The sequence below is a fragment of the Narcine bancroftii genome, chromosome 3, assembly GCF_036971445.1.
Source record: "Narcine bancroftii isolate sNarBan1 chromosome 3, sNarBan1.hap1, whole genome shotgun sequence".
Taxonomy (NCBI): Eukaryota; Metazoa; Chordata; class Chondrichthyes; order Torpediniformes; family Narcinidae; genus Narcine; species Narcine bancroftii.
This window is the reverse complement of record NC_091471.1, coordinates 236,592,924-236,615,766: the sequence shown is the minus strand read 5'-3', so window position 1 is coordinate 236,615,766 and position 22,843 is coordinate 236,592,924. Positions and strand designations below refer to the sequence as shown.

The window sequence follows — 22,843 nt, the reverse complement described above, 5'->3', positions numbered from 1 at the left end:
CTTCCCCTCCACCATCAGATTTCTGAACGGACAATGAACGCCAGACATGGCCTCACTTTGACTTTTCATTTTTATTGCACCATTTTTATTTATTTTGTACGGTGGTTTATAGAAATATTTGTTTGTGACGCTGCCACAAAACAATGAATTTCGTGACATGTTCATGACAATGAATTCAGATTCTGACCCCTGGGTCTAGGCAGACAATCTCTTCAAGATAGCTTAACAACTTTCTTAAACCACTCCTCAATCACTTCTATTTAAATAGGCAGCCACATCTGTGCAACCTACCTACATAATCCTTTCAGGTTCAACCGCTTACCCTCCCTGAACCAGTCCAGTCCAGACGGGGTCCATCAAATTGCAACCACAGCAAAATGAAGAGGAAGGGGACATTCAGAAAGAGGGTGATTCTCATCACAACAGCTGCCTGGCCCTGGCGCCGAATTTGCTGTTGTCTGACGAAACTGTGACATTGATTCCGTGGCTTTACCCACCTTTCATCTACGCAGGATTCAACTCCAAGGGAGCAGCTCACCTTGTTTCTGGTCTGAGAAATGCTGATGAGGAACAACATCTCTGCCAGGAACAGACACAGGCACAGATTCATGTGGATGGTGCTCCGCGTGCCCTTGATTGCCCGACATGCCAAGAAGGTGACAAATGAAAGCAAGAGGCACACCAGTGAGATACTAATTCCAATGTACGAGATTAGGCTGAGGTTCAGGAGGTGCCAGGGTTCCTGCAGGGGAAGGTAAGCATCTTAACTACTTATGTCCAGTTGCATAGAGAAGCAAAGAAGCGTTAAAGCACAGAAAACAGGCTCTTCAGCCCTTCTAATCGGTGATAAATTATTATTTTGCCTAGTCCCACTGACCTGCACCCAGTCCATATCTCTTCATACCCCTCCCATCCATGTATCAGTCCAAATTCTTCTTAAATGCTAAATTTGAGCCCGCGTTCACCACTTCAGCTGGCAGTTCGATCCACTCTCTCACCACTCTCTACGTGAAGTCCCTCTAAACTTTTCCCCTTTCCCCCTTAACCCATGTCCCAAACATATCTAAACACACATTGTTGAAAACTCACAAGAAGTGGTAGATAATACCACCTCTGTTATGTACAATTAACATTTTCAAATTAAGATCCTGCTGCTGCTCTCGATGATGCGCGCGATCCCCTTGGGGACTCATCATTATCAGAACTCGGCCACCGTCCCCTCGGACACTGCGTGCTCCCGCTCCAACACCACATGGGCTCGGACGTAACCCCAAAGAGGGGTAGGCAGTCAGTTCACCCCACACCCTCAACCACCCGCCCCCTCAACCTGTGAATGCTAAACTTGGCCAGGCCCAGTGGCACCCCACAAGGAGATTCTCCGAATGCCTGACATCCCTCTGCACCGGGTGGCCATAGATCAGGAGTGTGGGGCTGAAATGCAGCCAGAACTTGAGGAGCAGCCCCTTCAGGTAGGCGAAGAGGGGCTGCAATCTCTCACACTCCATGTAAAGGTGGAGCAGTCCGCCCCTGAAGCAGTGTATTGTCTGCACGCACACGGAGCTCTCTGCCCCTGAAGCAGTGTACCGTCCGCGAACATGTGGAGCAGTGTGCCATACCTGGGTGTTGTACAGAGCCATCAATATAGCGAAGCTGGTGAAGTGTGTACACTGGCACACAGTGTGTGTACGATTCGCCCTTATCAGTGTGCAGCCCTGACGCGACCAATGGCCTCCACCCACCGTGTGGTTTAAAGCCACACAAACCACTTGCTCTTCGGCCTTCTTTGCCTGCATTAGGAAACGACCCCAACCATTAATGACTGAGCAACCAATGGAAGGTTTAACATTTACCCCCCCACCCCCACCCTTACAATACGATTCTGTACCACAGACACATCCCTCAACTCACTCCTTCTACAACCCAGCAGCCTCTCCTGTTTTGGTTACTGAGATGAGCTTGATTAATCGGGCAGAAGGCACAGTGGTGTTAAACTGTGGCTCTGCCAGCCAACTTCATGCTGCAGGTCCTTATAAAGGGTGTGAAGAACAAGTTTAATGAATATGTTTCACAAAGGGTTAATGAATCAAGTAAGAGAATAGCTGCAAGGTGGTGGGAGCCTGTGCCGTTGTGAGATACCAGCTTATCCACAAGAATGTCAATATGCCTTGGGATAGGGACACTCTGACTTTCCCAGACATTTGTAGACATTACAGGGTAACCTACAATTGTAAGCACAAAATGCAGGTGTGTGTAACTCGTGTGAAACTTGTAAGGATCTCATGAAGACTCCTGCCTAAAAGAATAATGCACAGTGAACACTCTGCAAGGCTCAGAGTAGAGAACGAGTCACTGAACTGTTCCTTGAACCCCCTCACTCCCGTTAGCATTTCAAGGGGTTAATAAAGAAGCTGTTGTCCGCTCACTTGGTTCTGCTGTGTTTTCTTATAGTGCGGGCTGACTTCAACAGAGGTATAACATTATGAAGGGCATAGCTATGGTAATTGACACAAGGTTGGGGGGTCCAAAATTAGAGGGCACAGATTTAAGGTGAGAGGGGAAATCTGAGGAGCACCTGAGGCTGGTGGTTTTGTGGAACGAGCTGCCAGAGGAAGTGGGAAAAGCAGGGATAACTGTAATGTTGGGAGATTTGGACAGTTCTACAGAATAGGAAAGATTTGGAGGGTGATTGGCCGAACGCAGGCAAATGAGACTAGCTTAGTCAGCATAGTTGAGTTGGGCCGAATGGTCTGGTTCCATCCTGGAGAATTCCATGAAACAGTGCACAGGGAAGGAGTCACTCCACACTGAGTGAACTCATTCCACAGGCAAGGGAGTTGCCCTACACTGAGGGAAGTCATTCTCTGGGGCGGCACATCAACTCAACCTACTCCGACATGGAGGATAATTTCATGAGCTCACATCATACTGAAGGGCACCTTAGGAACTGCAAGAATGTTCGGAGGGGTGATCTTAGTACCACTGCCCCTCCCCTCATGATGTACCTTGCTGTTCTGGGTCACCCCCTCCCACGATGCACCATGCTGCACTGGGGCACCTCCTCCTGACCCTCACTGACTGAGACAAACCACAATGAGGAGATGAGCTGACAGGACCAGCCTGCGCTGATCTCCCTGGTCAGAATATTCGACTTACTTTTTCGTTTTGGAACGTGATGTTGACCCTGTCAATGAGGGGTTTGTTGCTTTTCCGGGTTGATGTTGCTGTCAGAATGTGAGAGTTCAGCTGCAGCTTCTCCTGATCCATGGAACTGTTCAGTACATACTGCATCTGGGAGAAGGCAATCAGAGCTACTCCCGCCAGCCCTGCCGAGGCAAACCAACAGGTCAGCACCAACCATGTTCATGCGATGTCTGCTTCCTGTAGCACAGAAACCCACAGACCTGCAGAAACACAGCGTAAACCTCCAGTGCACTATGGATTGTGTGCTGCATTGTCTGAGGGAACTTCGAGAAATGCCAGAACCACTATCTCAGAGAGAGAAAGCTTGTAATTTTCAGTGTCTTTACTAACCTTGCTTTCTCCATCAATACAACTACAATGGAGAACAGGTACTGTCATATCCCTTTTCTATAGCAGTTGCTGTGCACAGATTAGGTGATCTCATTTCTAATATACCAGCAACAATGGTGCTTTAAAAGTACTTTTATCTGGAAATTTCTTTCGTACATCCTGGGCTATCTTTTTTTCAAGGAGGTCAAAGAAGATGAGGGGGACTTCTATCCCCCAATCCATGTCCCCCAGTCACATTTCTTGTCATGGGGAACGGTGTGTAGATGAGTGAATGGGCATGGGTATGGCAGATATAATATCGATCAACAGCACGTCACCCATCAAGTCAGAAGAATAAACATGCTGAGGTTTTAAATATTGAGAGACTGAAAGGTTCCAGCGGTCAGAGGGATCTGGGACTGAATCACTGAAAGTTAACAGGCAGGTTCAGCGAGGAATTACAAAAGAGTGAATTTTATCATAAGAGAATTTGAGAGCTAAAGATTGGATATCCTGTTTATCGGTATAGCATCCTGTTGAGGATGCACCTGGAATATTCTATACAGCTCTGGTTTCTATTTTCAAGGAGCTGACATTGTATCGAATTTTGAAACGACTTCATACTAAATTCTAATGGGAGAGTTTCCTGAGAAATTCAGAACCAGGTTCACAATCTCAAAACAAGAGACTGGAAAAACAAAAACTTCCTTGACTTTGCAGCTGATGAACCTTTAAAATTCTTTATCCAAGAGGGAGGTGGAGGCTCAGTTGTCGAGTGTGAGATCAGTAGATTTTGGATATTAAGGGGGGGAAGCAAGGAATACATTTACTGAAGGAAGTGGTGCTGAGGTGAAGCAGGTTTGAGGTCTAGATGGCGCAGTTCTTGGCTTTCTCTTCATGGTTGAGTATTCAAAATGGATTGATCAGAAAAGGTTCTGAGAGCCTGGTCTGAGGAAGTTATTTCACATAAATGTTCAATGGACATTGAAGCAAGAGTGAAGACACGCCAACTCCTTTCTACAAAGAACAATGAGAATATTTCAGATTTCCACAGGTGGACTGTGGAAAGCATACTGATTGGTTGCATCAGAGCTTGGTTTGGTCATTTGAGTGCAGAAGGCTGTAGAAGGAACCAAACACAGGCTCTGACCTCCCATCCACTGAAGACATCTACGTGAGGCAACGTCATAAAGGACCCCCACCATCCTGGTCACAACCTCTTCTCACTGCTACCTTCAGGCAGAAGGAACAGAAACCTGAAGACCAGCACCTCTAGGGTTAGGAACAGTTTCTTCCCAATGGATATTGAACTCCTGAACCTCACCTTGGTACACTCATCATAAACTAATCTGACACCACATAAAGACCTGCCTGCACTATTGGAACATTTCTCGCATCACCATAATTGTGAAGATTTATTATCTATTCTTTAGATTTATTACAGTAAAAGTCCTAAAACCTGGACTGATTGAGGATTGGGTTGGATCAGATTTTTGAATTTTCCTGATTCTCAGTCAGAACATCTGTGGTGCTTATGTAATGCATGCTCACAATACACACACACAGACACAAACATGTAAATGTACACAGACGCACAAAATGCACGCACAGACACAGACACGATACAAAATGCACGCATGCTCACAAAAGCAGAGAGTTGTTAAGAAATCCAGGTTCTCAGGTGGTCCAGATTTTTGGCGTCTGGAATTTTGGTCTTTTACTGTATCCATTTGTGTGGCAATTTAATGCGTATTATTCTCTCTAACCTCTGAACATTGCATTTTCCAATTTCAGGTTAACCACACCCCTGATGGTCTTATTATGTTAAGCAAAGTATCTGCATGGCCGCAGCAAGTAGACATTTTGGTACATATGTATATTGACAACAAACTTATCATCGTATCATGGGAGATTTAGGAAGAACTTGAAGTTGCTGTGACCTGGAATTAGAATACAGATAAAAGAAATTGTGGATGTCAGAGTCAAGCCCAAAGGCCTCATGTTGGAAGAACTTAGCAGGTTAAGCAGCATGTGTGGAGGCAAAAGATGCAAGTTGATGTTTCAGGTCAAGACCATGCATCAGGACCAAGGGGAAGATAGCCAGGGTATAGTCATATGGTGAGGTGTCGTAAAACATAAAAATCTGCAGGCGCCATGATTGAAGTAAAAACACAAAACGCTGGAGAAACTCAGCAGGTCCTTTATGGAAGGGGTAAGTAAGAGGAGGTGTCTGGCCTTGGCAAGGTAAGACTGCTGAGGTGGGTATGGGGAGGGTGACAGGTGGAACTAGATAGGGAAAGGGGAGGGAGACATAAATAAAGGCGGCCTGGAGAATGGGACACCAGGGGTGAAGTTAACCTGAAATTGGAAAATTCAATGTTCACAGGCTGGTGAGAGGAAGCTGATTCAACAGTGGCTTCGAATCAGATCAGGGCAGACTTCTCAATTGCTGTGATGGGCAGATTCTGGGAATAACTGGTTTCCAAGGAGTTAGCACAGGGCATGGGTCAATGGTCTTGTTCGTTGCTGTGACTCTCTGAAATAGACATATCTTTCTAAATCTGGTCTCATCAGAGGAGCAGGGCAGGCTAATGATTGGCATTATCTGTCAGCTTCCTGCCCCCGCCTCAGACTGCCTTACCAAGATCGCCTTCGTCGATGACGGATCGCCAGTGGACATCCAGCTGGTTCCCTTTCGCTGAGAGCATCGCAGTTTCCGCAGCTGAACTGTTGAGATCTCGCAGAACTTCCATTTCGACTTCTGGTGAAGCAGACACATTGGATGGTAAAGACAGATCAGGGGAAGATCACAGGGAAAGGATGTGGGAGAGAGTGACATTGGAAACAGGGTGTGCAGGGCAGCCTAGAGACAGGTCTCTCTGGAGATCCTTCCAATTCCTGAATGCATAAACATTATTACAATCACATCTTCAAGTTTACTGCAGCACAGGGTTGGTCATCAGGAAACATGAACCAGTTGCTCTGATTTGTGAAATTAAAACCCAGCCTGATTCTCATCCCTACCCAGCCCAGATAATGAGGCACCATCAAACACGGAGTGGGCAACACAGTGAGGTGGGTGGCCATCATGGGTGACAGGGTGGGTGAGTGACACAGAGAGGGTGGCTAACACGACAGGAGGGTGACACGGGGTTGGCAACACCAAGAGGGTAGGTGGACAGGCTCGAGTGGCCTGCTTCCAATTTCATTCATCAGGTCTCATCCTGTACCCTATTCTCTGCTTGGAAAGTTCCCTTGACCTCAGCCTTGACAAGAGTTTTGGGGAATATTTATAATTTAATGGAAATGAAGGTCAGGGAACCAAAAAGAGGAAAATCCCTTAATGCTATGTCCTCAAGTTCCAGGCCACAACTAGTGAAAATAATTCTTCTAGTAACTCAAAATCAGAGCTGCTGGAAGATCTCAGCCAGTCGAGCACCATCTGTGAGAGAAGGGATCAGTCAGCATTTCATGTCGAAGATCTTTCATCAGAACTCAGGAAGCCAGAAAGTCAGTGATGGAGGTGCAAGAGGGCCATGGATGAAACAAGGGGGATGTCCGTTACAGGGAAACATTTAGGGGAACTTTTGGGGGAACTTCTTCACACAGAGAGTGTTGGGAGTGTGGAACGAGTTGCCGGATGAAGTAGTGAATGTGGGCTCAATTTTAAAACAAGAAAAAATTGGACAGGTGTGGAAGGCTATGGACTGGGTGGAGGACAGTGGGATTAGGCACAGAATAATAGTTTGGCACAGACTAGAAGGGCCTGTTTTCTGTGCTGTAATGTGGTCATTGAATAGATCTTCTCCTTTGTAATGTGCTGTGAATGTTGTGAAGTCTGGCTCCCTTTCTCTGTGATCCCACTATTATGTCTCAGAGCCAGGGATGAATATTCTTCCATCCTCATTACCTATGTTGTCGAAGGACATATTCTTCTTCTCCTGGTCCATCAGCGTGAACATCATAGCCATCACCGAGCTCTCCACCATCCTCAGAGACAAGACCAACATTTCTTGCCGCTCCTGATGGTTCATGTTGCTCAGCAAAGAATGATTTCCCAGCAGCTGGTTTGTAAACATTGACACACTCTGCAAGATGTAAATATTTCCATCAGTGCAGCCTCTAAACACCATTTGCCTTTCCCCTTCACTCTGTTCACTCACTCGTTGACTTCCTGATACATCCTGATTCTGCCTTTTCTGATGTTACCTCAAAGAAGAGCTCACGCCCGAATATATCTCTGTAGATGCTGAATAAACTGGCTGAGTTCCTGCAGCATTTTACTACAATCGCAGAGCCTGCAGCCGATCTTGCGTCACCCACTCATTGATGTCTGGGAGGCAGCGGAGGTGTCGTCTCCATCAACAATGGGAACTATAAAGGGGTAGACCGCAATGATGGGTTGGTAAGAAGGGGAGAATCTTGGAAAACCAGGAAACAAGATGAGGAGTAAAACACGAGAGTGTGCAGACACCGTGGTCAAAATAAAGCAACGCTGGAGAAATTCAGCAGGTCAGTGTCCTTTGTATAGTGAAGCTAAAGACATAGAACCAATATTTTGGGCTTAAGCCCTTCATCAAGGTGTGGAAAATGTCGGTAGGCACCCAAACAACATCCAAGTCTTACTCTGGTTGATTTTTAAAAAAATCTGTACTTCTCCCCTTTTGCAGCCCATTTTCCCAGCTGATCTAGATCCCACTGCAAGCTTTGAAAGCCTTCCCTGCCATCGACTACACCCACAGACTTGCAGATTCAGTTTACCACATTATCATCCAGATTACTGATATCAATGACAAATAACAATGGACCCAGCACAGGGGATAACAAATGGAGCCAGCAGTGATCTCTCAGGCACACCACTAATTACTGGCCTCCAGTCAGAGATGCAATCATCTACCACCACTCTCTGGGTTCTCCCACAAACCAATGTCTAATCCAATTTACTATCGCGTGCTGAAAACTGAGCGAATGAACCTTCAAGAGGAACCTCCATTGCACGGCCTTATCAAGGGCCTGACTAAAGTCCGATAAATAAGTTATCAAAGTTGTAGAATTTCACTTTGAATCTCGAAGGCTGCAGGCTGAGAAGGAGATGATGCTCCTCAAGGTGATGTTGGGCCTCATTATAACAGTGCAGGATCAGAAGTCATCATTTGAAGTTGAGCTTGCCACTCAAAGGAGTTAGTATGGAAGGTTGGAAGAAAAGAGGTGAGAGTTTCCTTGGGCTCCATAAGTACCTGTGAGACTGATGGCGACTAGCATCAATCACACGAGACAGAGTGCAAGTAAACGCTAGTTTTAATAGGCTAATATATACAGCTAGGCCTTGCCTTTTTGCAAGCCTAGGCCAGGATGAAGGAGAATGAGCAGCAAACGGTGGCAGAACCACTTCTCCCTCTGCAACACTCCCTCAACGTGCTCACCTTGAGATGATGGTCAGGGTCAAAGTCCTCTTCGTTCTGTAACATTTCACACACACTGAGATGATGAAGAAAGCTCATGACAGAGCAATATGGATCAACTGACCTTTGGCCAGTCTCAGAGCCAGAGTCACCCACCTGAAGAGAAAGTTAAAGCATGTCATCTTTCCTCATGTGTTGTGATTACACTTGTCAGACAAATGTTAGAGCAGCATGGTTGGGTAATGGTGAGCATGATGCTATTATAGCAACTGGGGTTTGAATTGGTTAATTAGTGAATTTGGGGGGCACGCGCTCGTGGGTCGGAAAAGGTCTGTCATCGTGCTGTATGTCAAAATTCTAAATTTAAATTCTACCGCATTTACTGGCACCAGTATTCTGTCAGGAACAAATCTTCAGTGGGATCATCAGGGACTTTCACAAAGCGTGACCGGGATCAGGCCCAAATCTATGCGTTCAATCATTTTATTGCAAAGGAAATGGTCATGAGGAGGGGCGGGGGGCAAGATGAGGTGGTGTTCAGGGATGTGAAGGCAGGTGGTGTGGAGACTGGAATGTAGAAGGGAAAGGGCAGTGTGCATATCTTGCTAACCGTTTCACAAAATGTACAAGAACTTCCATCAAGTTTCTCCAAAAAAGCCATGAATAAATGAATGATAAGAAGTCTGGTCAGTAATATTTTAATAAAATCCTCAATAGCTTGTGATGTAGTTACACTTTCTTGATGAAATCTGTGTTCGTAATTGTAAAGACAAATGCTTTGAGAGTAATTTGAGTTATTCTGGTCACCCAGCTATTCGAAAGATATCATCAGGCTGGAAAAGATCCTGAAAGCATTTGCAGAAATGTACTGGGACTGAGGGGTCTTCTATTGTAAGGAGAGGTTGAATTGGCTGGGATTATGCCTGATTCGTATTCTTACTGATCCTCCCAATGAGAATCGCCCACACTTGCTGGGATTTGATTCCATAAGAACTTTGGCTATTGTTCATCTTATAACTGCCTTATCTGAATATTACTCTGGGGCATCCATTTACCCCATCAACACCACCACCTGTAGATTTTCTAATATACATTCATATCTAACAGTGAGGGTCTCTGTGTTCATCTCAGACCACAGGCTTCTAAACACAAAAATAACCCACTTCCAACACAATTTTCCTTCGATTACTAAGCCAATTTTCCATGGCTCTGAATGTTGGACCAATTCCCAATCTGGGACCTTGTCAAAGGCCTCAGTGAAATCTGCATGGACAACAAGATCTTCACCAAAATATTTTGTTATCTTGTAAAATAAATTTAGTCAAATTAGTCAAACAGGATCTTTCTCTAAAAGATGCATTGACCATCTTTAGGACATTTCATGCCAGGCCTCCTCCTTGAGGCTGGCTACAGGAGCAGATGGAAAACTAAGAACTCACCTTTCAGCCTAAAAGGCTGCTCCAGTGTCCCATTCCTATCCAGAGACATCTCGTAGCGCCCTCCAGATCCGATAGAGGCAGGGGGACTGGTGTCGCAGCGCCACCCATCGTAAATATGCAGCAAAGCAATGGCGGTCTTCCCTGCCCATAATACCCCACGCAGCTGGAAGTGCTATGTTTCCCAGAACAGTTCCAGATGTGTGAGGGATTATGGGTAGGGAAGATCACCATTGCTATGCTGCAGTTTGAGCTGCAGAGGATGGCCCTGAAGACTGAAGTGCCCAGTGAGGTGCTGGAATGGCCAGCGGGCTGTCACAGCCCACAATGGCTGCCCCCTGATGTCTCCCACCGGCCACCCTGCCCGACGGTCCCCGCAGACCTCCCCTGCCCCTGATGTCCCCTGCCAACCACCCCTGTCCCAGCGGCCCCCATCGACCTCCCCTCCCCAGTTGGGGGGGTCAGCTATCGGGGCTATCAGGTACCGGAAAGTTGGTTCGTGGACAGATGTGGCAATTAGCCCAGCCCTAAACAGCCGTTTAAAGCAGTTGTATATTCAGATCGATTGGCGGAGCACTGCGCTCTGCCAATTATCCCTCACCGAGAGGGGTTGGATTATATGGCTCAGAGGCGGCTCCACACATTCAGAGAGGTATGTGGTTATGCATTTTGGCAGAGGTTCTCTGCCTTTACATTTAGACTTTTTCCCTGTCCCAAAGGGCCTAATAATTTCCTGCCTTGTTTTGGATTTTCTAACATTACTGGGTAACATTGTTTTGGTTAAGTGAAGTTCCAGAAGATTAGAATACTTTTTACATGCATTTTGAGTCTTTATGTTCTTTTGGAAAGCTTGTTTTGATGTGATCACAGTGATATCTTTTCAAATACAAATGTACAACCAGGATTTTTATCTTTTAGAATGTAAATAGGCTCTTTTCCACTGGCACCTTGTCCGAGGAATTAACAGGGATTTAAAGGGACCAGTAGAAAAGGAAAACAAATCAGCAGGCCTGTGTCAAGTGACATCAAATCACACCGTGGATTAGTGGCCTCGACCCCTACTCATATCCCCAGCATCAGCTGATGCCGGTGCGCTGATTAAACCAACTTCCGTCCATTCCATTCCATTCGAAGGTCGACTCTCTGATCCCCGGGGATAAGTTGTGTTCAGTGGAAAAGCAGTTAGTGTCCCAGTTAAAAGTGGCCCAGTGGAAACAGCAGAAACAGTCTCCTGTCCCAGGACACTGCACAACCAGTTCACTGGCCAGTGGAATGTATCATGTGCTGAAATATGTCTGATAAAATGCAAACTAGTGTCTTAATCATAGTTTTTGTTATCTAGTTATCTATTCCTAAAATCATTTAAAACACACAGGAAAGTTCAAGATTATTGTAACATAACTGGGCAGCACGGTTAGCATAGCATTTAGCGCATGGGCTTTGAACGGCCTGTTGAGGGATCTGACAGTGGTTTTAGTTGAAATCCCACGACTGCGAGGTCTGTGCCCAAGATAGAGGCACCTATTAATCGGCAGCAACCACAAGGAGATGTAGAGTCCGGGGAAGTGGAGGGCTGGAGCAGGGCACCAGAGGATGCGAATATCGCCCCCCCACCCCCCCATCTGAGAGGGAGAAGTGGAGGAGATGACCCACGGGGATGGCGACGAACCAGTGAGGGAGCTCTGTGGCTGATGGACCAGAGCACGCGACAGCTGCTGGCGGCTTGAGGCAAGGAACCCGGGGAAGCTGTGGGCTGCTGGAGACTGGCTCGAACAGGGTGGAGGAGCACTAGGTACTGGAGCCAGGATGCGAGAAGATGGCAAGGGCGCTGAAGGGTTCCTGACTGTGTCAGAGGATCGGATCTGGAGCTCGGGTTGCCAATGGTTTGAACTGGACTGTGTGTGACTGCAGGGGCTGCGGTAGCACTGGAGGCAAATCCTTGGACACTTGGTGACTCTGGGGGGGAATCTCTTTTGCTTCTCTTTCTCTGACTGTAAGAGGTGTTAGGGAATTCCTCCCACTGGCAAATCTGTCTGTCTTGCAGCAGGCTAAAAGAAATCTCATGTAATACAACACTGTTTTATAACCATGATAATAAATTAAATCTTGAATCTTGAATACTGTTACAGCATAAGGAGTTTGTATGTTCTCCCCATGTCTGCATGGGGTTTCCTACCACTGTTCAAAACGTACCAGGGGTTGCAGATCAATAGGATGTAATTGGGTGGCATGGACTCGTGGGTCAAATGGGCCTGTTACCGTGCTGTATATCCCAATTTAAATTTAATTTAAATGTGCCAAGGTGCAGTGAGAACGTAAAATGAGAACCAGAATCGTGGTGGGGTCGACAGTCAAGGATTCCAGGCAAGGAGTTAGCCATCCTTGACCACTGTGACACTGGATCCATGGATGTAGATGATATTCGTGCCCCTGGGAGAACTGGAGAAGGGTAATAAACTACAGCCAGCAAGTAAATACACAAATCAGAGTTCTTGTGAGAGCTCGGTGTTTGAGCTCCATGCAGTGAGGAGCCCACTCACCTTGCAATGGGGCGATGCATAGCCAGCGAGAAAGAGGGAATGTTCAGGATATTGGAGGGGCTGGGAGATGATGGAGATTTATTTTTTAATCAAGCAGGGCCTTCTGCGTTTCTGCAGTGAGGAAAACCAGGACTCACTCCCACTGAATGAGTGCAGCGCAGACTGTACGACATTAGCAAGTCACCATCCACTCCTCAGGAGGAAAGGGAGGTGGTCAACAACTTATACCTTTAGTAGAAAATGAACCAAAATAAGGAACAGTGTTAGGCTGTAAGGGCCTACCTGCATCGGCCCCATCTCCATGGTTACAGGTGGACAATTGTCAAAAGTAGTAGTTGGGCATTCAAACTCTAGGGAGAAACAGAGACAAGCCTCAGTGTTCACCTTTTCTACAATAAACTTCCAAATCCACAAAAAATTCAAAAAGCTAAATGTAAATTCACCCCAGAAACCTCAGTAATGTTAACGCAAGGCTTCAAATGCAACTAGGAAGGAGGGGCATCATGATCGTACAAAAAGGCTGTAATATTGTGGAAGGTGCATCCATGAACGATGAGAGGTTTCCTTGGTCAGAACATGGCGGAAACAACCATAATGGCACCAAAAAATAGGTGAGCAGTGAGGTGCTGGGATGCAGCAGAGGATCAAGCCCTGAATGGGAGAGGAAGGTAGATTGGAGAGGAAAGTAGATGAAGGAAGGTAGATGGAGGAAGGTAAATGGAGAAGGAAGGTAGATGGGGGAGGAAGGAAGATGGAGGAAGGTAGATGAGGAGCAAGGTAGATGGGGAGGGAGGAAGGTAGATGGGGAGAAAGGTAGTTGGGGAGGAAGGTAGAAGGGGAGAAAGGTAGATGGAGGAAGGTAGATAGGGAGGAAGGTAGATGGGGAGGAAGGTAGATGGGGAGGAAGGTAGATGGGGGAGGAAGGAAGATGGAGGAAGGTAGATGAGGAGCAAGGTAGATGGGGAGGGAGGAAGGTAGATGGGGAGAAAGGTAGTTGGGGAGGAAGGTAGAAGGGGAGAAAGGTAGATGGAGGAAGGTAGATAGGGAGGAAGGTAGATGGGGAGGAAGGTAGATGGGGAGGAAGGTAGAAGGGGAGGAAGGTAGAAGGGGAGGAAGGTCGATGGGGAGGAAGGTCGATGGGGAGGAAGGTAGATGGGGAGGAAGGTCGATGGGGAGGAAGGTCAATGGGGAGGAAGGTAGATGGGGAGGAAGGTAGATGGGGAAGAAGGTAGATGGGGAGGAAGGATGGGGGGAGGTAGAAGGGGGAGGAAGGTAGATGCAAGAGTAATCCAGTGAGAAAGATTTTTCAAGGTGCTGATAACCCACCAGGTGCATAAAAAGGAAAAGATAAGTTGCTAGCGTGTCCTCATCTGATTGAAATGGAAGCAATAGCTGGTGTGACAGAGTGTATAGATATGTTTTTTGGGAGATAAATTAGGAAAGGTTTGTTAGAGTAGGTCACATACAAATACTTTAAAACAGATCTTATTTGAAATACTAAAACTTTTAGCTAGACATATCGCCTCCACAGCTTTTTCAAGAGCTTTGGAGAGTGCCCAAGAGACTTCACTAATGGATTGTTGTTTACAAAAAGGAAACAGATGAAAGATCTTGTCGGAGCTGCTGATTGTCTGGAGCTGTTCTGAGGTTCATGTGATTTGGCAAGCAGAGAGAGTCAAGCTATTTTTTTTTTCTCTCTGTTAGAGAGAGAGAGAGGGAGACAGACACACAGATCACTTCTACAGTTTTACAGTCATCAACAGCAGCTGGGACTGGAACAGCACAAGCTGGAAAGCTTGTGGTAACCCCATTTGGAAGACATATTTTAAGTGCTTTGTTCAGCCTGGTCAAAGCCTTTGTGGTTCATACAAGAGGAGAGGACTGGCTGTCTAATGTTTTACTTGGAATAAAAGAAACAAAAAGGAACTCTGTGGTGACCTGAAAGAAAGAGGTTATCATCTGGAGAACTCTGATGGGGCGTTTCTTTGGCAAGACACTGAAGTGGCTGGTTACAAGGAATCAGTTGTGGATGTTCTGGAACAACAAATCTCTCTCTGAAAACCGACAAGAACCTTCCTGCATTCACCTTTTCAAGCACCAAAGCCCGGTGAACTTTATAAATGTTAAATTCTGTGCACAGTATAAGAATTTCCTGCAACCAGTCAACTTGGAGGAATGAGAAGTGAGATTGGACTATGAATCAAAGAACTTTTCTGAATTTACACATAATATACACGAGCACTTAGAATTAGAATGGGGTTGTTTGGTTAGTTAAGTCAATCGTGATAAGTTAAAGTGTGATTCTGTTTGCATGTTTAAAGATCATTAAAAGCAACTTTTGTTTAAGTAACCATTTGTCTTGGTGAATATCTATTGCTGCTGGGTTTATGGGTCCTCTGGGCTCATAACACAGGGAATAAGGAGATTGATGTGAAATCAAACAAATATATCGCATCTTCACAGATGAGATTACAGCCGACTACAGGGAAATGACAAGATCAAAAGTACCCCTGATGGACTTGGCCAGCTCTCCCACTATCTGCAGCCCCCTGCATTCTAGGGCACTTGTGTTTTCAGGGTTAGGCCAAGATGCAACAGTCAGTGCACTCCCCACAGAGCACCTGCAGAAGTTGGGTAGAGTCTTCAATCACATTTCAAATCTCCTCAGACTTCTTAAAAAGTGAAAGAGTTGGTGTTCATAACAGGTGCCTCGATGTGAAGCCTCCAGGAAAGATCCTCCTATAATGTGGACCCCCCAGGAACATGAAGGACTCCACCACTGCGGATGGTATGAAAGTAGGCTGCGGGGTGGGAAGTATTGAGGAAGGATTGAGGCTTTACAAAGCATTGGTCAGACCACATATGGAGTTACCTTTTGGGTCTAATATCTAAAGAAAGATGTATTGGCATTAGAGAGGGCCCAGAGGGGGTTACAAGGATGATCCCCAGAGGGAAAATGGTTTCACATGAGGAAAGTGTGAAGGCTCTTGGTCTATACTCACTGAAGTTTGAAGAATTGGGGGGGGGGAGTCCTCACTAAAATACATGGAATACTGAAAGGCCTGGATATAGTGGGCAGGGAGATGATGTTTCCTGTGGTGGGGGAGTCTGGGACCAGAGGGCTCAGCCTCAGAATACAAAAATGCCTTTTTGGTACTGAAATGAGGAGGAATTTCTTTACCCAGAGGGTGGACAATCTACAGAAACCTTTGCCACAGACGGATGTGGAGATCAAGTCACTGGGGATATTTAAGGTGGAGGTTGATAGGTTCTTGATTAGTAAGTGCATCAAAGGTTATGGGATATTGCAGGAGAATGGGGTAGAAATGAAAAATACATCAGCTGTCATTTGAAAGATGGAGACTTGATGGGCTGAATGGCCTCTTTTTGCTTCCAGGTTTATTGGTCTTAAAGTCCTGCCGATGAAGACAGGTGCATAGACTTTCAGCTTTTATTGAGAGGGGCAGATAGAAGGCAGCTAATGTGATGGCTTTCTACAGAGACAGGCACATTTTTCTTCATTGTGCAATGGTACATTAGGCTTCTTGGATCATTGGGATCTCTTTTGGGGAAGGCATGACCTCTACAAGAAGGATGGGTTACACCTAAACCCAAAAGGGGTCAATATATTGGCAGCTAGGTTTGGTACAGCCGTCGGGTGCGGTTTAAACTAATTTGGCAGGGGGGTGGGAACTTGTATGAGAGGGCAAAGGACAGAAAAGATAAAACAGGAAAAGTTAGGTTAGGCAGCGAAAATAAAAAATCAGAAAGAGCAAGGAGGGTGAAAAAAGCATATCTGAAGGCTTTATATCTTAATGCAAGAAGCATTCGGAACAAGGTAGATGAATTAGCTGTGGAAATTGAGATAAACAAATATGATTTGATTGGGATTACAAAAACATGGCTGCAGGGTGGGCAAGCCTAGGAACTTAACATCCCGGGGTATACGATATTTAGGAGGGATCGGCAAGAAAGAAAAGGGGGTGGGGTAGTAGTGATGGTGAGAGAAGGGACCGACACAATTGACAGAAAGGATATCAACTCGGAAGTTGCGGAATCTATATGGGTAGAACTGAGGAATAGCAAGGGGCGGAAAACGTTAGTGGGGTGGTATATAGGGCTCCAAATAGTAGTGTAGAGGTGAGGGAAGGCATTAAAAGAGAAATTAGAAAAGCGTGCAATAAGGGAACAGCTGTCATCATGGGAGACTTTAATTTGCATATATATTGGACTAGCCAAATTAGTAAAAATACTGAGGAGGAGGAATTCCTTGAATGTTTACGGGACGGTTAATTAGACCATTATGTCGAGGAACCAACTTGGGAGCAGGCCATTTTAGATTGGGTATTATGCAATGATAAGGGGCTAATCAACAATCTTGTTGTACGAGGCCCTTTGGGTAGGAGCGATCACAATATGATCGAATTCTCACTCGACATGGAGAGTGATGAAATTAAAACCGAGACTAAGGTCCTGAATTTAAATAAAGGGACTTATGATGGTATGAGACGGGAGTTGAGTAAGATTGATTGGGTGGTGTTTATGGGGGAGTTAACTGTGGATAGACAATGGAAAGCATTCACAGATCTAATGGAGAAATTGCAAAAAGCGTTTATACCGGTTTGGCATAAAAATAAACCAAAAAAGGTGACTCAACTGTGGATAACAAGGGAAATTAGAGACAGCATTAGGTCCAAAGAGAGAGCATATCAATTGGCCAAAAAAAGTACCACAACCGAAGACTGGGAGCAGTTCAAGATGCACCAAAGGAGGACAAAGGGATTAATCAAGAGAGCAAAAATAAATTACGAAAATAAGCTTGCGGCAAATATAAAAACCGACTGCAAAAGCTTTTATAAATATGTCAAGAGGAAAAGATTGGTGAAATCCAGAGTAGGTCCCTTGCAGTCGGAATCAGGGGAATATATAATGGGGAATAAGGAAATGGCAGACCAATTAAATTCTTACTTTAGTTCTGTTTTTACAAGAGAGGATACAAATAACCTCCCAAGGATGTTGGGAAACATGGAGACTAATGCAAGGGAGGAACTGAAAGAAATCAGTATCTCTAAGGACATGGTCTTGGGGAAATTGATGGGATTGAAGGCAGATAAATCCCAAGGGCCTGATAATCTACATCCTCGGGTACTTAAGGAAGTGGCCATTCAGATAGCAGATGCTTTAAGAATTATTTTCCAGAATTCGATAGACTCAGGATCAGTACCCATGGATTGGAGGGTAGCTAATGTTACCCCACTATTTAAAAAAGGGGGAAGAGGAAAAGCGGGGAATTATAGGCCGGTGAGCCTTACTTCAGTAGTGGGCAAAATGATGGAATCCATTATTAAGGATGTAATAGCAGAGCATATGACTAGCAGAGAAGGGATCGGACGGAGTCAACATGGATTTATAAAAGGTAAATCGTGCTTGACAAATCTATTGGAATTCTTTGAGATGGTGACAGGTAAAATAGATGGGGGAGAGCCAGTGGATGTGGTGTACCTGGACTTCCAAAAGGCCTTCGATAAGGTCCCGCATAAATGACTGGCTTACAAAATCAAGGCTCATGGGATTGGGGGCAAAGTATTGATATGGATTGAGAACTGGCTGGCAGGTAGAAGACAGAGAGTTGGGATAAACGGCTCATTTTCTGAATGGCAGGCGGTGACCAGTGGGGTGCCACAGGGATCTGTACTGGGACCCCAGCTGTTCACAATTTACATTAATGATCTGGATGAGGGGATTTGATGTAATATCTCCAAATTTGCAGATGACACTAAGCTAGGAGGGGTTGTGTGCACGGAAGAGGGGGTCAGGAAGCTCCAGTGTGATTTGGATAAATTGAGGGACTGGGCAGATACATGGCAATTGCACTACAATGTGGATAAATGTGAGGTTATCCACTTTGGTAATACAAACTGGAGGGCAGATTACTATTTGAATGGCAATAGATTAGGAGATGAGGAAGTGCAGAGAGACCTAGGGGTACTTGTATACCAGTCTCTGAAGGCGAGCATGGAGGTACAGCAGGCGGTTAAAAAGGCAAATGGTATGTTGGCCTTCATATCAAGAGGGTTTGAGTATAGGAACAAGGATACCTTACTGCAGCTGTACAGGGCCTTGGTGAGACCACACCTGGAGTATTGTGTGCAGTTTTGGTCACCTTATCTAAGGAAGGATGTTCTTGCAATGGAGGGAGAGCAGAGGTGATTCACCAGGCTGATACCTGGAATGGCAGGAATGACTTATGAGGAAAGATTGCGCAAATTGGGATTGTACTCACTGGAGTTTAGAAGATTGAGAGGGGATCTCACAGAGACATATAAAATTCTGGCAGGACTGGACAGAATGGATGCAGATGGGATGTTTCCAATGATGGGAAAATCCAGAACCCGGGCCCATGGTTTGAGGATAATAGGCAAACCATTTAGGACCGAGATGAGGAGGAATTTCTTTACCCAGAGGGGGGTGAATCTGTGGAATTCATTGCCACAGAGGGCAGTAGAGGCAGGTTCATTAAATATATTTAAGAGGGAATTAGATATCTTTCTTCAGTATAAGGGTATTAAAGGTTACGGAGAGAAGGCGGGGATGGGGTACTAAACTTTAAGATCAGCCATGATCTCGTTGAATGGCGGAGCAGGCTCGAAGGGTCGAATGACCTACTCCTGCTCCTATCTTCTATGTTTCTATGTTTCTATGTAACAGAAAAATAAATATAAAATCAACATGATCTCTCGGGAGGGCTTGCAAAACTTAGATCCCTTCCATCCTACACACAGCTCCTTCTAGCTACTTCCATCAGGGAAGAGATACAGGAGTATCAGAGCCAGAACTACCAGGCTGAGGAACAGTTTCTTCCCATGAGCAGTGACAATGCTCCCTCCGAGATTCTCTTATTTATTAAACAATATTTATATATTTTTATCTATGTACATAGAAGTCCAAAAACCTGGATGTCAAAATTCTGGACCACCCGAGAATCCAGACACAAACTTTTGGAATGTAGCGACCTTTTGTCTGTGAGCGTATGTAGGTGCCACAGATACACAGCCGCAACAAGCAAACACACTTAACACAGGTTGTCTGATCACAGAGAAATTCATTTGTATACTGGATTTTCCTTTTACAGTGTTCATTTTTAAACAATTTTAACATTACACATTTTTTGTAGAGAAAATAATTTATATCATGTTCACATTAATTTTATTTACAACTGCTCACTTTGATAAATGAAGCGTGCTGTATTTGCTAATGAATAAACTATTTATTTATTCCTCCTTAAATTGGAATGTAAAAGTACTGCCTGAGAATCTGGAAAATCCGAAAATCCAGACCAACCCAATCCCTGAGCAGTCTGGATTTTAGGTCTTTTACTGAACTGTGAATAAATCATTTGTAAATATGTGTGGTGTGTATATATGTGTTTGCATGTTTTTACACCAAGGACTGGAGAATGCTGTTTCATCCAGTTGTATTTCTACAATTGCATGGTAGGCATGAACCTTGACCCAGCTGTCAGTCACCTAACCTAATACCTCCCAATTAAAGTGGATGACAAATTTTGTTGAGAACTCTCGTGCATCTTGCAACATTTTCCTGCTTTCAAGACAATGCTGAAATCCACGTTGTTATGGGTAATATTTCTGGTTTCACAACGGTGAGCAGATGTTCAGCAAAGTGCATGCAACACTCTGCATTGGGCAATGGCATGTGCACAGGGTGAGCAAGGCTGGCAACTCACCTGCATTCGTGTCCATGTTCCACTGCTGAGTCCCACAAAAGGAGGAGGGACAAAGTGTAAAGCACTTACCGAGGCAGACATCTCCGTGGTGCAGCCTGCTCCCTCCAGATGATGAAATAAAGCCAGGGTTACAGGCACAGGTATAACTCCCCACCACATTGCTACAGGTTGTTGAGGATTCACACGGGCTGAGAAGGCATTCATCCACATCTGCAGCAAAGATTTGATACTGATCATACTATCACCGATTACAGCAACTTCTGCAGGTCACTCAACTGTGTCACTTGGCAATGAACAATTCAATAAACACACAGATTTGTTTCAATTACAATTTCGACATCAATCCCCACTTTTTCTTCTTTAAACCTAGTTTCCATCTCTGTGCAATATGAAAATGCTGAGGCAGCAACATCTGGCAGAACACTGGGCAGAATCCAGAGGGAAAAGTTGGTGGGCATATGAATAATGAAAACCAAGCATCTGAAAAATGAATAATGAAAACCAAGCATTTGAAAAATGAATAATGAAAACCAAGCATTTGAAAAATGAATAATGAAAAGCATTTGGGTCCAAAATGCTGGCTGATAGGTCAGAGCAGGACAGAAGAAGTTGTCAGAGGGAGTGAAGGATGGTGTGGAGGGAGTGAATACATCACTTGGAGCAGCACTGGAGGTGGAAACAGGCTCCCAGTGCACTCAGGCGACAAGGCTATGAGCCTAAAGCCCTTCAGTCTGTTCCGAAGCATTGTCTCCACAATGGCATACCCAAAGCAGCTCTCATTCAAGGAAGAGTGGAGAAATAACTAACCAGCCTGAAGGCTGCCTCGAGGTTTTTAGCACTGCTCTCTGATGAGGCTTTTAGGGGGTATGTAGACTGGTTCAGTGAATGGGCAAGGGCATGGAGAAAATAGGTGGTCTTCCACTTTGGTGGAAATAATAGGTCGGTAGCAGGAGGGGTTTTAAATGTCTGACTTCAAATTTTTAATTTTTAAATGTAGACATACAGCCCATGCTACCCAATTCACCTAGAACCCCTGTAGGTTTTGAAGAAAACCCATAGTATACAGGGAGAATGTACAAACTCCTTACAGACAGTGCGGAATCGAACCACAGCTGCTGGCACTGTAACCGTGATGCAATAACCGCACCATCCGATTATAGAGTACCCTGGCGAGACTGCACCTGGAATAATTTGCAGAAGCATGATCCTACTTAATACACTGGGGACATCAGGTGTGCAATGAAGGCTGCCATGTCAATTCACGGGATGTGCGTGTGAAGAGATTAAACTGACAGGAGTTCATCTTCCCTGGAATTTTGTGCAGGAAACCCAGATTTAATCCTAACTTTCAGTGCTTTTTATGTGGGGAATCCCCAACTCGGTCTCCTTTTACATCTCAACAGCAAGTTGGCTGCTGTAAATGAGTCCTCATGAAGGAGGAGGTCAGGAGAATCGGGCCGTTGAGGGAGAGAACAAGCTACATGGAGGAATATGATTGATGGGATAGAATAGCCTTGAGGGATGGTGTTGCCTTGATCCAAGGAGCCTGTTTTAATGTGATAAATATGTGAATAATATCTAATATATGGGTTTCATGGAATGCAAAATAATCTCAACAAAACAAACAAGTTCTGACAGGTTTTGGCAGCATGGATGGGATAGCAATGTTTATCCTTGTTGGGCATCTGGAAACAGCCCAAAATGAGGGTTTGTCCAAACCAAACTGTTTCAGACAGAGTGTCTCCCTTTGCACAACTTGCCTCTAACATTCAAATGCTACCCAATCAATACCTTGGGTCAAGGCCATCTTTCCAAAGAGGAACCTTCTAAAGAAGGCTTTTTAGCTGACACCACTCCTTTCAGCCCCATTTTACCACTGTCGTGTGTCTTCTATATCCTTCAAAGCACTCTGTGGTGGTTGAAGGAGGAACTCGTGCAGTTATTTTGCAATATTGCATGTCAGCTGTGGCCCAGTGGTTGCAAAGCTGCTTCTGATTCTGAAGGTTGCGGGTTTGAAACAGACCAAGATTACCTGCTGTTTCACTTGTGTAAACTGTGGCTCTGCACAAGCTGCAAATTTGAAGCCTCTATGGTTTTGATAATCAAAAATATTGTAGATACTTGTAATAAAAGTGAAACAGCTGACAACAATGAACAGGATGGGCAGAGAATCAGAAGGAAGTTGTCAGTGCTGGGAAGGAGGAAAACTAG

The 22,843-nt window shown here is 45.1% G+C and overlaps 1 protein-coding gene across 3 annotated transcripts in view; it reads right to left on the bottom strand.

Moving 5' to 3' along the window:
• Nucleotides 1-22,843, bottom strand: part of LOC138758345 (adhesion G protein-coupled receptor E2-like) — a 110,512-nt gene that overhangs the window by 26,385 nt on the left and 61,284 nt on the right. For all 3 annotated transcript variants that reach the window (XM_069927128.1, XM_069927129.1, XM_069927130.1), the window contains 8 exons: nt 20,702-20,842; nt 13,171-13,238; nt 8,934-9,068; nt 7,421-7,598; nt 6,152-6,271; nt 3,154-3,323; nt 1,617-1,787; nt 539-742 (listed from right to left, as the gene is read on the bottom strand). In XM_069927128.1, coding sequence (XP_069783229.1) covers nt 539-742; nt 1,617-1,787; nt 3,154-3,323; nt 6,152-6,271; nt 7,421-7,598; nt 8,934-9,068; nt 13,171-13,238; nt 20,702-20,842 — 1,187 coding nt within the window. The remainder of the gene's footprint in view (nt 1-538; nt 743-1,616; nt 1,788-3,153; nt 3,324-6,151; nt 6,272-7,420; nt 7,599-8,933; nt 9,069-13,170; nt 13,239-20,701; nt 20,843-22,843) is intronic.